Source organism: Schistocerca cancellata, chromosome 2 (genome assembly GCF_023864275.1).
Source record: "Schistocerca cancellata isolate TAMUIC-IGC-003103 chromosome 2, iqSchCanc2.1, whole genome shotgun sequence".
Classification (NCBI taxonomy): domain Eukaryota; kingdom Metazoa; phylum Arthropoda; class Insecta; order Orthoptera; family Acrididae; genus Schistocerca; species Schistocerca cancellata.
Window position 1 is genome coordinate 341,516,222 of NC_064627.1, and position 15,722 is coordinate 341,531,943.

Here is a 15,722-nt window from a genome sequence, read left to right on the forward strand (position 1 = left end):
AATACATATCTCTAAACTGAATAAGGCATTGACTAATTTCGGGTTCACTCTATTGAATGAGTACATGAAATTCTGCTTATAAGCATAATTTTGATTGTAATGGGAAACACACTGACGGACTGGGTACTGCACGAAAGATATGATCAGCAGTATTTGTATGTGCTGCCTCCAGCTATATACTGCAAAAATGAAATTGCAAATATCTGTCAAAATACCAAATGAAAAGAGACCAATGACTATTGGGAGAGACACCCAGTATAAGATTACTGCAGTACTGGTCTTCTTCATAATCTGCCTGCAACATACATGACACTTAAGTTGCACGGGCAGCCTGATTCCTTACAGAAGACATTCAAGGGCAGCCACATCACATTCAACCACCAGACAGCAACCAAAGTGCCAGCAGACGTTGCTGGTGCCATGGACCTCTTTCTCACGCCAACAACATAACAGGATGCAAAAACCGACTGTATCCTGGCACTGAAGGCTGTTCTTATGCCGGCGCACAGTCCCTGAGAAGCAAGTTCACTCTGAGTGGGCTTCCCGGACCAGGTGCCGAATGCTTACGCATTTCTTCAATCGGGAGCTCATTCTGGAGGCATCCCTATACTGTCACTACTGTCCGAGACAGCCTTCTTGCACTGGATATTGCAACATGGTCACACAGAAGAAGGCATGGTCCGAATGTGGTGATTGAGAGGCGGATATGTGATATTTCTGTGTTCATCTTTACTCATCTGATGGCTGACAGTGTTGTCCAAAAATTTTATCCTCTCTCTTTTTTTCTTTTTTTACACACACCAACTCTTCCCATGTGGCAACATCCATTCGTTCTGTACGTCCATAACACAAAATTTTTCAAAGCAATTTTTTTTTTAATTTTTATTTTTATTTTGGCAGTCTTATGTTCACCTGAAACAGTCACTTATTAAACATAGTTCCACATTGCAAACATTAATCCCAGCTCAACTCCACCATTTGTAATGATGCTATATTCTTGAACGATACTTAAATTAACTTAACTTGGCCTGGAGTTCATTTGATGAAAGAATATAACAGTTTCCAACTTCACAAAATTTATTGACAACTGAACTGCATACTCGCAACTTTAACAAAATGCTGACTGACTGTACCCACAGAGGTGGAAAAATACCTCATCAGTCAGATGAGTAACAGTTTATTTTTTGTGTGTTTTGACTGTGACAAACAATTGTGTGGGAAGTTTTTACTGTTACTTCATGAACAACTCACCAATCATCTTTCATCTTTATTCAGCTTCACCAAACTTAGAAACTTTCTCATTGGGACCGTCTTAAGTGTAAAATGGCCAATTTGCTCTTATCTAACTGACATAAATACAGATAGCTTTAACCAATAAGGTGATAATTTATTGTTAATCAAGCTATGGATTACATTTTTGAGACTTGCTTCTCTTTTGTTACACTAAGCATTGACAGAAAAACTACTGTTATCTGTTGGTGGTATGATCCTCTTATGCTTCATTGTCAGGAAACAGTTGTGAACCTTAGTTCATAGCTTTTGTATCTCCATTACCAGGCCTTCTGCCTGAAGTACTGTTAGAGTTCCCACATGAACAGTTTATTTTGGACTTTGTCTAAACTAAGATTTCCATGAGCTTTTTTCTCCATGGTCTATTAACAGTCATCCAGGCCGTTTGTGTGAAATTCTGTTTGTTGTCCAAAGAAGAAGCGTAATTCTGTTTCCACAGCTGTTCCACTCATATTGGTATCTGGCAGCATTCTGCGAGATTGTATCTCAGGCAACTTAAACACAAAACCTCTAAACAGTGTGTATTGGAAATGCCTTATACAGGGGCCACTCAAATTCAACCTACATATTTTTTACTGTGAAGAAGTAACTGTTGCTGTGGAACACTGAATAATTGCTAGGAGTCCCTGGCACCTACAACATTGCAGATAAGTGAGATTGAGTATTGTCTACTTTTTACAGGAAGCATGCCAAACAATTGTAGAAAACATAAATCACATGGTCTATTATAGCCATCTAAGTGAGTAACTTTTATCACTCAACACTTTCATTATCCACATGTCACATGATAACAAGATGAATCAGCTTATATTGGCCTACTGAAATGACTGGCCACTAAATTGTGACAATGACGACAAACGTTGTACCTGTTAATAAATATCGAAAGTATCTTGGCAAACAAGTTTACAGTACTGAGAGCCAACTGTATGTTTCTATCACAGTATTGACACCTTTTAATGATTTGGAAGAGCACTCATTGAGCTAATCTTGAAATTAGTCAATGACTCAATGCATTTCTATAGAATATGCAATAGTCATATACAGTAATTCAATAAAAACAGAGACAGGTAAATCAACTCTAACTACAGATTACATTTCTGCTCATCCAGTCCTTAAAAAATTGAGACAATGGTATATAACAAAATACTGACAAATTTCTCAGAGTACCGTATTTACTCGAATCTAAGCCGCACTTTTTTTCCGGTTTTCGTAATCCAAAAAACCGCCTGCGGCTTAGAATCGAGTGCAAAGCTAGCGGAAGTTATGAAAAATGTTCGTACATGCCGCCACAACTAACTTCTGCCGGCGAATACATGTAGCACTACGCAAGCATACTTTGTAGGCACAAAGATAAATACTGGCGCCAAAACCTCTGCGTCAGTAAATAATTTTTTTTAAAAAAAAGTGGAAGACGAGATTTTTTTTCTCCTCCGCGAGTTTCGACCACTGCATTTTCATACATTATCCAACGAAGTAAATACAAATTCCGTATTGTTCATCTTCGAATGTAGCACAATTTCAGTGTACTACGAAAATCGGACTGGCAAGACTGTTTGGGATGTTTGTCAATATGGCCAACTCTACGTTCTGAATTTTTTCCTATCTGTGAGAAGAGATGGTTGCTAATAGGAACCTGATGAAATTTGAATCACATACAGTATTCTCTTCACCATAAGAATAATACGAATATAAACATTTTGCCATGTATTCTTTCGTGTTTGCTGCTATCTCATTTAAATCCTGTCTGCCTAATAAACTACGAAACTATAGAGTGAGACAACAGCAAACGTGGAAGAATATACATATCATGTCATGTTTATATTCGTATTATTCTTATGTCTAATAGTGATACAGTCAGAAATGAAGCACGGCAAGTGACTAGATTTTTAAATCTAAGATGACTGTAATTTCTGTGCAGAATTTGATGTAATAAAGAACCGGCCGCAAAGATTTTCAAACGGAGAAAAATTTTCACAAACTCTCGTTCAGAACATGTTCTATCATACGCAGTCTATTATTTGATTCTTGTTGATCATTATCAAAGAAAGCAGCAGTGTAAGTAACAACAAATAGCAGTCTCTTGTCATTGTTTCGCTAATGAGACGATTCCTCTCTCTCTCTCTCTCTCTTTTCTTTCTTTCTTTCTTTTTTTTTTTTTTTAAATTGTACGCGGCGGTAGCGCGCACAAAAGCAAGCCATGCGCGAGCCGCGACTGGCCGTAAACACGCACTATCAGAATGCGACAAACAATGCATGACACAGTGCAGTAATGCATTTTCAGCTTAAGAGTGACGCAAACACCTATAACAAAGGAAACGGCATTTATCAGATCAAAGCAAAATAAGCAATCGATTCAAACCGGACGAAGCACGTGAAAAAGGAAGGGTATCTGTATAAATACGGACGGAGCGCCTGACGCATAGCAATGGCTACGTGGTAAAGCTTAACTGCTAAGCTTACAACTCGAACCAAACTACTGTAGCTGTATCGTCATTCATTCGACCTAAATTGTCTATCATATTACAAGGGACCAACTTTGTTTCGATTTGGAGATGCGGCCTAAAACTTTTCTCTCCCCTTGAATTTCGAGTCTCAAATTTCAGGTGCGGCTTAGATTCGGGAATTTTTTTTTTTCCTTTATTTCGAGTCTCATTTTTCAGGTGCGGCTTAGATTCGAGTGCGGCTTAGATTCGAGTAAATACGGTATGTCTTTGTAAATATCTCTCCATTGTCTTCTGTAAAGCATCTTTCGAAGAGAAAAGCAGTCCTATTGATGTAGTCTATGACCTTGCCTTGGCCTCTGACTCTGTGGGCATATACTTCTATGTGGTGCAGAGTTCATTGCTGTTTTAAACCTATGTAAATGACTATTCAGAGATTTTTCAGAACAATTCAAAAAAACTTTAATAGCTGCTGATGGCATAGGCATACTAATCAAGGGCACAAACTCAACCATACCAGTAGCAGAACAGGGAAAACTGATTATCTGTTGACAATAATACATATTAATGGTCGTAAACTAAGTGTAGCACAATCTGTAAAATGCATTGAAGCCTGGTTAACTAAGAATCTAAAATACATTCAGCAAACAAATAAATTAAACAAAAGACTTCTTGTACCCTTCAAAGCATCAGTCGATTTGTTGATTGCAAGGTAAGGTCACTAGTTTATTTGTAATACTTAAACTCAGTGATGCCTTACAATGTTATTTCGAGAGTAACTTACCAAAAGTAAAAAATAATCATTCAGGGAAAAGTTAGCAGTCAGAAATAGCATGCATTAGATAATCACACACCTATCAGATGTCTCTTCAAACACCACAATTCATTTATTCCTCAATGGATGTTTGTCCTAATAATTAAAATCAGTTTCAATTGAACTTTGATTTATGTAACTACAAAATGAAACACAAAAACAATTTTCATGTAGGCTGTCCGTCCTCATCTAGGGCTCAGGGCATGGCTCTACTGTCTAATGTTCAACATCTTCAACAATTTCCAAACAGATATAAGGCAAGAAATCAGGAGGCCTTTCAAATTCAAAAGAAAATTAAAAACAGATATTAACAACTGCTATACATTATCTACACATACAGATTCAATGATTAAAGATTTCTGTTGCCTGTGTGAAAAGCAGCAATGTCTCTTAGTAAATAAGTCTCTATTTTAACAGCACATGAGTAAGCATTTTAGGAAATGCAACCCAGCAAAAAAAGGATGCATTTTTGAAAGATCTTTGATGTTCGTCAACATTTTCGTTTTACAAAAGAATAATCACGAATTCCACCTATTACAGCATGGTGATTTCCAAGGTACTGAAATCGAGACTGAAACTTCTTTTTATCAGCCAATCATAGCTCATATCTCACCAGCCAATAACAGCAGATATTCAAAGCATAGGACACATTATGCAGTCAGCCAATTACATCATCATCATTAATTAGCACATACACATGAAGAGAAAAAGTTAATGGTTTAAATTAATACACATATAGTATAACCACAAGAAAAGTTAAGCTCTCACAATTAATATAGGTCGCCAAAATTTTTTTGCTGTTTATCTCAAGGTGTGGTTAGGCGGTATGCTAAAAGCATCAGCTTAAATTGCAGCAGCTGAATATTTATCTTGGTATTATTCTGTTGATTATGTTTTATTGCTGCAGTATTATTCCGCAGTAGTGGGCCAAAGTAATATTCTTTTTTAGAGTATCAATTCTTACCAGTCAAAATTACCATTCAAAATTACAACAGTTCATCTGAAAACTAAAACAATGAAAAATTCTAAAAAATTCCTGAGCTTTTCCCAGATTTCTCTCAGACAAAAAAATTCCCAGGTTTTTCCTGGGGCACGTATATCTCGAAATAATAGTCACAACACAATGACTCTTTTCTTTGAACTAAAGTTTACTTACCAAAGGTAATGGATTTAATGGCAGGCAAATACCCATGTCATCAACAGTTAGTTGCAAAAATAGTGTGCCCAAATGCGGAGTGCTTAGCTGACTTGTCAGTTGTCCAAAAGGCACTTTTTCAAAAACCTGAAAACAGCAGCCAGGCATTACACGCTGTTTGCACCAAGATAAAACTTACAATTTAAGCAACATATGTTCTAAACAAAGAAACAAACAAGTGAGAGCAACATGGATAGAGACTGTAGCTCTATCTCTAATAAAGTATAATACCTATTTACTAACTTTGTCTGACCTGCTCCTTGTCACAAGATATACAGGGTTTGGTTGGTTGGTTGTTTTGGGGAAGGAGACCAGACAGCGAGGTCATCGGTCTCATCGGATTAGGGAAGGACGAGTAGGAAGTCGGCCGTGCCCTTTCAAAGGAACCATCCCGGCATTTGCCTGGAGCGATTTAGGGAAATCACGGAAAACTTAAATCAGGATGGCCGGATGCGGGATTGAACCGTCGTCCTCCCGAATGCGAGTCCAGTGTCTAACCACTGCGCCACCTCGCTCGGTATATACAGGGTTTCAAAGCACTGTTTATTGACAAGTGTACAATGTACAAAGAGGGGTGATACATGAAAAGAAAGATACATTCATCAAGTTTAAAAAGTCCATCTCATGCTTCATGTGCACTCTAGATAGCAGGCCTCTGACAGTTCTCTACAAGATCAGGTGAAGGGATTTTTGTGTTAGAATATGTGAAGTGTTCCATCAGTTACATGCATTCAGAATACACTCATATGCAAATAACGAAAACCTTGCAACTGGTCACCAAAGCATTTTGTGTTTATTTTTCCTAGTTTTGTGATACTGGTTGTCTCCGTAAAGGTAAAAGTATGGGGGAGACAACATGTAACAGAGCTCAGAGTGCAGACCACAAAAATCAACTGTTTGTGCAAGCTGTCAACTGGAAATTCTGCAGAAAACAGCGTGGAATGTTTTGTGGCAGTGTTTGCATTTCAAACCATACCATTTATAACTGTTACAACACCTGACTCCAGATGATTATGCCCATCAACTGGAGTTTTGTGCCTAAGTACAGCAAGCTACAGAAGATAATTATGACTCTGTGAAGACACTGATATTCAGTAACGAGGTGTATGGCACTTTTTTCTTCATTGAGCAGTTGGTGACAGGTTCTGTCTACCTGGTCATGTTCCAGCTGTGGCTGCCGCCACAACTGTCTGCTGACTCCTCAACTTTCATTCTTCAACAGACAGGGTTCCACCTTACTGGAGCATAATTTCCATGCATTCATGAACTGCCACAATGCTGGGTAGGGCGTGTAGCTCTAGGTGACATTCCTCTGTTGCTATGGCCCCCATGTCACCAAATCTCACACCATGTCTTATGAACAACAAAGTTTATGTGCCACCAATGCAAACAATGCTGCAAGCACTGCAGGAGCATTGCAGGAACACTGCAGGAACTGCTGCCATAATGGACACTGATAGAAACATGATAGTGAACATATGGATGGAACTGGATTATCATTTGGATGCGTGCCATGAACTTGGTGGGTGTATATGTCTTTTAATGTATCACTTATCTTTCCTAAAACCTATAATTGTAAATAAACAGTGCACTGAACCTAACAAATCATTTAGGCCAGATCTGACATGTCCATTATTTGGTATTACAGGAAGTTCATTGTGGATATAGAATGACTGGCCAGTACTTATCTTCAAGAGGTGAACTCCAGTACCGCTGTCAGGTATGTTACAAATATAAGACTCTATACCTTGCATTGAGAACTGTTGGTTTCTTTGTCACAAAGAAAAGAGGAACACGTCTGGGATGATTTGAAAGAAAGCGCAAGCTACTCTGACCTCAGCCTTAAAGGACACACCTGTTTTCTACTTTTAATGTATCTATCAGGAGTACTGGAATTTCACCTCCTGAAGTTAAATACTGGCTGGCTATTTCATCTCCTCGTATTTTAAAAGTATTCTCAACTAGATTCCCTCTTGATAAGTCTCTTAGGAATTGTTTAAGTAGTACAAACATTTGTGGCATAGAATGCAGACTTTACTGTCACACTGTCCAAATTGTTATAGTATTGGCATTTCTATTTATTTTCACATCACTCATGCATATTTCAGTTAAAAGAAACTGAGCAAACTACAAAACTTTGTTGTCAGTTGAGTGTTTACACATTAATGACATCTTAACTTGGTCTTGATAATGTACTCACTTTACTTGCAAAGAAAAAAGTAGCTTTTAGCATTAAGAATTTGTAGTGTTAACACAATGTTTCAATGTATTCCATACAATCAAATATATTCATTAAATACTAATGAATTGTCTGACTTTATGGCTTCATATGAGCAATTTGCTCCATGAACAAAAGTGTAAACAACTACTGCCTTCTGCATTTAAATCATCCCTGCAAATTAATGTAAATTAGTTAAAAAATTCTGTAGAATGACCACTCTTAAACATACGGTATTTTTAAATATCTTTGAGAATATCCATGAGAGGATATTGCTCAATGTTTATTGCCTTTTATTCTACAGAGCAATCTTACTTCTGAGTATTTTAATCTGTTGGTATGACCCACTGCATGAAGGACACACTTGCTACAAAGCTTCAAAAACATGTTAGACGCACTTCATGACCTGAAATTTCAAAGACACCTACTTGAGACAACAGTCATGGGTAAATTTACTTTAAAAGGACCTTCACTGTTGTAAGAATACCACATCCTGAGTGGGTAAAAGTTTTACAGAGAATGGGAGTCCATTTTATATGGAGAATTTAAATGAGGCTGGGTATTGCTGTGGGCATTTATGGATGAAATACAGTTGGAAAAGGAGTTAAAACGTAGGCCTACAAGCATTACATTTGTTGCATAAAATGGCAGAGACTCATTGATAAGGCAAGGGATCAACCTCGATTTGATTGGTCACAACAGCATGTATACACACAGATGTGACAGACTAAGCATGTTACAGTTATTTATAAGGATTTGAGAAATTTGCAATAAACACAAATATAGATGAAAATTCTGCCTCAAATTGCAAAAATGCAAAATTACTTAATAAATGCTGTTTTGTGGTGAACTCCATCCAGATGAACTATTTTATTGGGCACAATTTGAAGCAGATTTACTTTCTGTATATAATTACTGAAAATGTACTCAGATTTCAGTTACTGGTATTGCAAATCATCTGGCAAAGCCCAATTCCTAACGATAATTTTTGTAGGAATGTGTTTACAAAATAAAAAGGGCATAAACACAATGACATATGTGTGCTCGATGTTCTGGTGTCACCAGTTGAATGGTTTATAATTAAGATAAATGCAGTGTAATGCAAAGCAGAATTCAGTTGTGGGACCTACCGTCTAATAACAAAGAAATGTACACATTCATCTGCTAATTAAAGTTCAAAAGTTGATATAATGCAAACACTTTAAGGTCATCATACAAGATCAAACAATTTGTCAAACAACCTTTTATTTTCTTTTTTTTTAATTTGCTGAGTGAATTACTAATTTAATTTCAGACAATGATGAATTTTTAAGTGCATCAGAATTGCCCAAGTGTATACATTACTGCTAATATTCTATAAATAATATTAATTACATGATTTCTTTTTAGTTTCATTGTATAGAAAGCTCACCTATTACTGCACTATGTAAAAGCAAATGAATACATAAACCTTTTCTTGCAGCTTCTAAACATAAAAAGAGAGCATCAAATTTTGAAGTATATATGCAGTAACAATCTGGAAATGTCCAGTTTAAATGTCAAGACTAAATCATTGTCTAAGAACAATACTACATGGTTGTCTATGATAAAGTGCTATTCTGTAAATGCGAACCTGCTGTGTGGCTGTAAGTACTTCCTTGTTAAGATTTGATCTCTGTTCATTCCAGTATTCGTAAGCATTTTTGTAATTCAGCCATACAAGAATTGCTTTATCCACAGCTATAGGTTGAATGTAGATAAGTGGTCGTCTAAGGGTGATCAGTACCATCTCCTTGTCCTCCCCTTGAACCATTTCATCCTGGAATGCATTCCTCAGGCCTGCAAGTATGATAAATTGTGTTGTTACACAATAAGAACACCGTTTATAACCATATATTATATTCTTTAGGTGGTTAAATTACTTTAGCTATGTATCATGAATACATGTCAGTCACTTTATCTTTATGGAGAGTACATTAAAAATGAGCTCCAGACAAAAACAAAGAGATAAAAAGATAAAGCAACTGTTAATCAAGAAGTCTGATTTTATTATCATAGTACTTTTGAAAGGTTTTAGCTCTCTCACCTTTCTCCATTTCGTGCACCAATAATATAGCGGAGAGCACGTTTTAGCATGGTATCGAAAACATGGAGCAAATTTTTCACACAGACAATTATCTACTTGGTTTATTAATCCTATACGTAAACAACTGAACAAGCAGGTCACATACTGCAAAATATAAACAAATGAATTTTTCTGTCAACCACCAGTAGGTTTCAAACAATATGGTAATCAGGTACTTAATCATTCTGGTCTCTTCAGCTTACAAATTAGTTGAAGTACTGAGTCACGGATAGTAATATAAAAAAGGCTACACACTTCCCTGGAGCAAATTCGAAGTTATTTCTACACCTGTTGATGACCGTTCATCCAAAATAACAAGAAATCCTCAATACAGTCACAAATTTTGTTTTGATAGAAGCGTAGGTGTGGCACTAAGTCAAATGCTCTTTTAACTGACTGTCTTGACACAAAGCCTTCAGCATGTCTTATGAGAAGGATGTAAGCTGTGTTTCACGTGACTGACATTTTCGAAATCCATTCTGTTTGATATACCTAATTATGTTTGAGGTCAGAATATGTTCTAGGAGTCTACAACAAATCAGTGTCAAGGATATTGGACACTAGTTTTGTGGATTACTTCTACCACCTACCTGACAACAGGCATGAGCTGTTATTCCAATTACAGGGCAGCATTTTTTGTTTGAATAATCTATGATAGGTAGTATTAAAAGAAGGACTAACTCAAACACAAATTCGGCACAGAATCTGATGGGTATTCCATCGGGTCTTGGAGCTTTGTCCAATTTTAATAATTTCACCGCTTTCTAAACAATAATTAGTCATTATTTCAAAAAGTTATCTGAGTATCTAGATTCAAAGACAGAAATGTTCTGTTAGCTACATGGCAGGTAGGCTTTCTTTTTAATTTACTTGATTAAATTTAGTTGCCATAAGCACAAATAGCATTAAGCAGTACAGTGGCCATTTATTGTTAATACAGTGTAGAGACTAAGATTCTGTGATTTGCTTGTCTTTTGTTAATACATAACTTGACTCATACTACACCCCTGAATGTTATCTTTTTCAATAGACTCCATGGAACACAATGGATGGATGGATGGATGAACACAGATGTACTCTAATGGGTGATCACCATTAACTGAAAATATTTGCTGTATAGACAGATATTGTGTAAGGTCACACACAATATATTCCCACATAATTCATGATCAAGTTTAATCACTTTCGCATAAGTCCACAGACACTATGTTCCCACAAAATACATGACCACATCTACACTAAACTGCTTACGCACTACCACTGACTTGACAGAAATCTACAAAACTTGTCATAGCACAAGGACAGAGTTCTAAGCTGAAAATCAGATCTATATTACTAAACACAATCCCAGCACCTGGCACCAGTTGCAGCATAGGAAGAACATAAATCCGATTTTCAATATTTTACACCATTATCAACCAAATTTAAAAATTTAAAATACTGTCATAATCTACTCATTAACACGTATAATTTTATGTTAAAAGTTTAATGTAATAAGACAAGTATTACAGTTAGAAAATGTGTGTCTGTCTTGAGGCAATGTAACTGACAAGAGTGCAAATACCCAGCTTTCATTCATCCTGTGTTTAAGAATGAGAGCACTTAGCGTTTTCCAACAAACTTTACACACAATTTGAAACCTTTAAGAAACTTTTCCTTGCTGACAACCTCACAAAATCATAACAGGAAAAAGGTTCGTAATTTACTACAATTTTGCTATTCATGCAGTCAAACTTCAGCATGATGTTTTAATTTAATACTTCTTTGCTACTAAATTTGTTTGCAACACATTCAGAGAGTATCCACATATACCTCTGAATGTAACTGCAAAATTATACCACCGTACAACACAGAGTTAAGGAAATGTGACATCATAAACATTGAGAAGTGTTAACACTAACTTTTACTTAAAATGGAGCACAAGTCATGAGAGCACTTAGTACTTCAAGCATAATTTCAAACCTTTCCTAAACTAAAGGCAAATATTTAACACACTGACTCACTTGTAAAGCAACCAGACATTTGAAGCTATTTTGTACATGGGGATTTGATTTACTAATAATCAGGTTATAATAGTATGTATTAATATGCTAAGCCAAATATTTCATTATTTGTGCAGGAAGTATTTTTGTTTTGTTTTGTTTTGTTTTGAAAGAGAACAAATTTGTGAAAGAAAATTTAAGACAATGCTCAGAAACAATATGAGAGATGCAGCTGTGAAATCCAATTAGGCCTGACTTGATTTCAGAGAAATTGCACATTGTAGTACAAATCAGTAAAGGTTCAATTAGTGATAAGAGAGGTCATGATGAAAACAGAGAGACATAATATGAACATTTCACAGCTAAACTGAAACAGAATAAGAAGAAGAAAAGAAGAACGAGAGGTGGAATACATAAACAGTAATAGCAGCGATAACCAGTTGTACTACATGGAAAATATAGCAGATATAGAAATACATGTCAGTCTCCTGGAACAGATAGCCTGTTGAGCAGGTTTAAAGATCTCCACTGCAAAAACTGACTAAATTTTTTCCTAACATAAAAGTGCACCATAATTTTTAGTAAGAGTCAAAGGTCAAATAGAAAAGGTTAAAATTCAAGAGCAGCATCTACAAGAAACAATTTAAGACAATGGGTTAGTAAAATCTGTCAGGGATAGAAGGATATACTAAAACAGAAATAAAAAAAAAACACATTACAAAATGGCAATGGGTATTATGGAGAAGAATTAAAAGGAAAATTTTAAGCACAAGAAATACAAAATCGTTCAAGTTAAGAAGTAATGATGATAAATATCAAGGCAAAGACAAAAACAGAATAAAATAAGAAAAGAAGACTGTTTCGGATATTTTTACAAAAATAGTGACTCAGGCGACTGTAAGATAACTTAATACTAAATTGGTAGTCTATTAACTGCAGCAAAAATTCGTAGCTGTACAAAGATGTGTAACATTTTAGGGCTCTATCAATACAAAACATCATAATATAATACCTAAAGACACTCTGAACAAATAAATCTTATATTACAATAAACACAAATATTAATTCTTATTTCTTTAAAGCTTCAAACGTTTCAAACATTTTAGGGACTCTTTTTCTTGATTAAGAGACATCTTAAAAAGCAAATAATTAGGAGCAAAGGAGACCAGTCACCAAATAGTAAAAGTGTTAAGCTGTCAACAGGCACATAAAAAAGGGTGAAACATTTCCTAGCTTTCAGATGAATCCTTTAACACACTATGCTAGAGAAGAGTGTGTGTGTGTGTGTGTGTGGGGGGGGGGGGGGGGGGGGAGGGACGACCATGTGGATATGCATATGTATGTCTCTCACTTGATAAAGGATTCGTCCGAAAGCTAACAAAGTTTTCATTCTTTTTTGTGTGCCTGTTGATGCCTCAAGCTTCTTCTATTGGATGAATGGTCTCCTTTCACATTCTACCAGAACTTTCCTTACTCCACAGATATCTTAAAAAGTTTGAAAAGAAATACATTCCATGTCCAGTTTCAAACATGTGTGGCCTGTAAGTTCAACACAAATGACTCCTCTTTCAGAAATAATTGTTACAGCTTATTCAAGGATACAAAGGTGACTATCAATGACCATAAAATATTTTGCATAATTTCTAATAATCCCTAGATTTTTTATGATACTGGAAAGTATTAGGGGGAATAAAAGTAATGGAAGAAGTAAAGGTTATAACTCACCATACAGCTGAGGCACTAAGAATCTGTCGGCACTTAAACAAGACTGAAAATGTTGCTGAATTTTTTAACAATGTTCTTCTTCAGAGCAAAGTAACAAAAGGAACACTCACATACACATGTATGGCAACAATGTCACACCCGACTACAATGGTACAGTGCTGCTGACTGATTGGGGCAAGAGGCTACGTTGGATGGAGTGCGTGAGAGCAGCAAGGCAGCCAGGAGGGAGGATGATAGCTTGGAGGAAGAAGCTGCATGACAACATGGCAGGAATGATGCATTCATCAGAATAGGCAAGGGAATTTTGAAGTGGCATGTGATGTAATGGAGGAATGAGATGAGAGCGGGAAATGGGGGGGGGGGGGGTGTTTACAACAGAAGAAGAGGGAGATGCAGAGAGGAAAGTGTAAGTGTACATCAAGTGTGAAGGATGTGATCCAAGGACAGTACTCCACTACCTAATCCAGAGGATCACTGTCTCTGGCTGCCTGGTGCCAGATTAAGAAAATCTGGAATTGGGGGGGGGGGGGGGGGGGGAGCAGTGATTTAGATGTCAGAGTTATGAAGCAGCCATTGAAAGCTGAAAGAAGGACTAGCATAAGGAAGCACAAGAATATTTCACTGATTAGATGGGCGCCAGTCTGTCACTTTGGGAGGGTAGCAATGATTTCTGGAAGGATGATCCTCATATTAGTACATGATAAAAGGTTAAGATCTTATTTATATGAAATGGTGTACCTATTCTTGTCTTGAAGAAGGCATACTGTTGAAATTCGGGTTCTGCCTCTTCAAACATGACATTTTTCAGAAGCTGCCCTAGACTCAAATTGACATCAACCTGTGCCTTTCCAAATATTTTCATGTAAGGATTTGGTTGAGCAGCACCCGAGACATTTTGTACTCTGTTAGACAGTTGGAATTCCACAGCTCCTGTCTCAAGGCGAACAGCAGAGTTAGTTGGTGTGGTTGCTGTTAACTGAATACGCTGTAATAGATTAAAGAAATATGTGAGAAAATAATGTAAGTCTCTTTGGTTTTTTTTTTTTTTTAATATTAAGACATCATCAATAATGAAATGCACACAGAGAAAATAAAACATAAATTTCCTTACGAAAGATCTGTAGGATTTCTGAGAACGACTATCCCTAAGAAGTTGTGTATGTAAGTTCCAATAAACTTTTGACCTAGAAGATCTTAAGTAAAAGATGTGTTCAGGAAAAATTAAAGGTGAATGTAAATTAACAATTTATTTTATCTAGAAATTTGAGGAAAATAGTATACTGTCAATAATAATAAGATTTAAGAGGATTACAACCTAAAATGGTCAAGGATTGGGCACAAAACTGTATATGGCCTTGTTTCAATTATTATTTTGGTATATGTCTGATGTCATTTAGGGAAATAACAGAACCTATGTCTCTATAGGGACAGGAACTATTTCTTCCAAATCTGAGTCTAACATCTTAGCCACTGTGTGCCCTCACTAGGGGAAATAACAGGAAGAAAGAAAAATGGGGAATGCAAAAGAGAGAAAATACACATGTACATGCATACAAGCAAACAAAATTAAATAAAATAATTTTTTTTTAAGTTATGTTTTGATTGTAATACTGTCAAACATATATTCACAGAATGGTTACAATAATCAATATATTCAATAAACAGGGAAGAAAGGCAGATTTTGTTTCTTACTTTTATCCTGATCACTAAAGAGAAGAGTATTCTTTTAAGAGATGAAGAATTTGTCTCTTCGCTTCCTTCAAGCCATAGAGGAACAGGTTTCTCCCCACCATACACTTTCTGAACAACTTCATTTACTTCCTGCAAGCAAAACAAATGAGTCACATGACAATTGCTAACAGATAAAACCTTCCACATTCCAACAAACGTATACTTGCTCATTATATAACTACTATCCAAATCAAATTATAATTATAGAGGCAAAGTTCATTC

At 36.2% G+C, this 15,722-nt stretch overlaps 1 protein-coding gene across 1 annotated transcript in view; it reads right to left on the reverse strand.

Moving 5' to 3' along the window:
- LOC126161731 (transmembrane protein KIAA1109) overlaps positions 1-15,722 on the reverse strand; it is a 493,460-nt gene that overhangs the window by 115,106 nt on the left and 362,632 nt on the right. The window contains exons 59-62 of the mRNA XM_049917765.1: positions 15,462-15,590; positions 14,508-14,754; positions 9,571-9,776; positions 5,702-5,827 (exon numbers count right to left, since the gene is read on the reverse strand). Coding sequence (XP_049773722.1) covers positions 5,702-5,827; positions 9,571-9,776; positions 14,508-14,754; positions 15,462-15,590 — 708 coding nt within the window. The remainder of the gene's footprint in view (positions 1-5,701; positions 5,828-9,570; positions 9,777-14,507; positions 14,755-15,461; positions 15,591-15,722) is intronic.